Source organism: Trypanosoma grayi (genome assembly GCF_000691245.1).
Source record: "Trypanosoma grayi strain ANR4 Tgr_2187_V1, whole genome shotgun sequence".
NCBI lineage: Eukaryota > Euglenozoa > Kinetoplastea > Trypanosomatida > Trypanosomatidae > Trypanosoma > Trypanosoma grayi.
Window position 1 is genome coordinate 1 of NW_008827805.1, and position 1,151 is coordinate 1,151.

General features: G+C 46.9%; 1 protein-coding gene across 1 annotated transcript; it reads right to left on the minus strand.

Annotated features, from left to right (window-relative positions):
• DQ04_21871000 (battenin) lies at positions 1-619 on the minus strand (the record flags this gene model as incomplete). The annotated part of the gene is made up of 1 exon (XM_009318043.1): positions 1-619. A coding segment is annotated over one exon (619 nt), but the record flags the coding sequence as incomplete, so codon positions are not given.
• Between the last annotated feature and the right edge of the window lie 532 nt (positions 620-1,151).

Consider the following 1,151-nt stretch of genomic DNA (forward strand, 5'->3'; position numbering starts at 1 on the left):
AGATCAGCGAAGCGGCAACACCAGACAGACCCGTTCCTGAAGACCACGCGCCAATCTGCTTCGACGGCATACGTTCCATGTAGCCGAGAAAAACAGCCTCCCCGTAGCTTCCCGCAACACCAATAAAAACGACACCGATTAGCGTCACAATGAAGGCAGCCACGTTTTTGTGTGCACCAATGTCCCACGCAAAGGTCATCAGCAGAATTGCCAGGATTACCATCATGGAGGTTGCTGTCACACGAATGTTGTATGAGAGCAATGGCAATAAGAAGGCATTTACGATACGCGAGAGAATGCCGAAAAACACATTGGCCCAACTGATTATAGCAACGTACCGTTTCATACCGTAACTCTCCGCAGTGCTGTCTGAACAAGCAAGCACTAACGTGTAGTGAAAGTTGTTGATCATACCGAGGCACCACATGCTAAACGCGTTGCGGACAAGATTTTTCGCATGGACTACTCGTTCCTGCTCCCTGGAAAAATCCACCGCAGCCATCTTCTCTACAGCTACAGCTCCTGTGGTGACCAATTCAGATGTCTGCAGAAGGAGAAAATGGAATCTTACTCTCAGTGATGGATGTCGTTCAGTGCTGCACCTGTAGCACCCTCGCATAGATTCAGCCGCAACAGAGGATTGGTTGTGAGTGAGGCGATTTTCCTACGCCCCGCTGTAGAGTTAGCCAACATGTGACTTGGCTCATTTAGCCTCTTGCCACCCACCAGCAGTACATCTCCCACTACGGTTAACTAAGGCACAATTTAATACCCCGAATTGGTCCCTTTTTCACCGTTCTCTCATGCGTCCCTGGGCTACTCATGGTCTTTATCGCCATCTGTGGTGCATGTATCAAGTCAAATTTGTTTTCCTTGTATTTAACCACATCCACTAGTCTTATTCCTACATTTCTTTTTTTTTGGGGGGCACCTCTTTTGACAACACTATTCAGGCCGACCTGTATCGTCGTTGGTTCTTTTTTTTTCCCACCCCAGTTGTTGGAGTTATTCCAGTTCCATAATAGATCAATACCTTGCAGTGCGCTCTTTCCACGCAATAAGAATTTTTGTTTGGTCCACGCCTCGAGGCGCTTAACGAAAAAATAATATAGGCCTTCAATCAGCATTTGCTTTCCCCGTTTTTTTTTTTT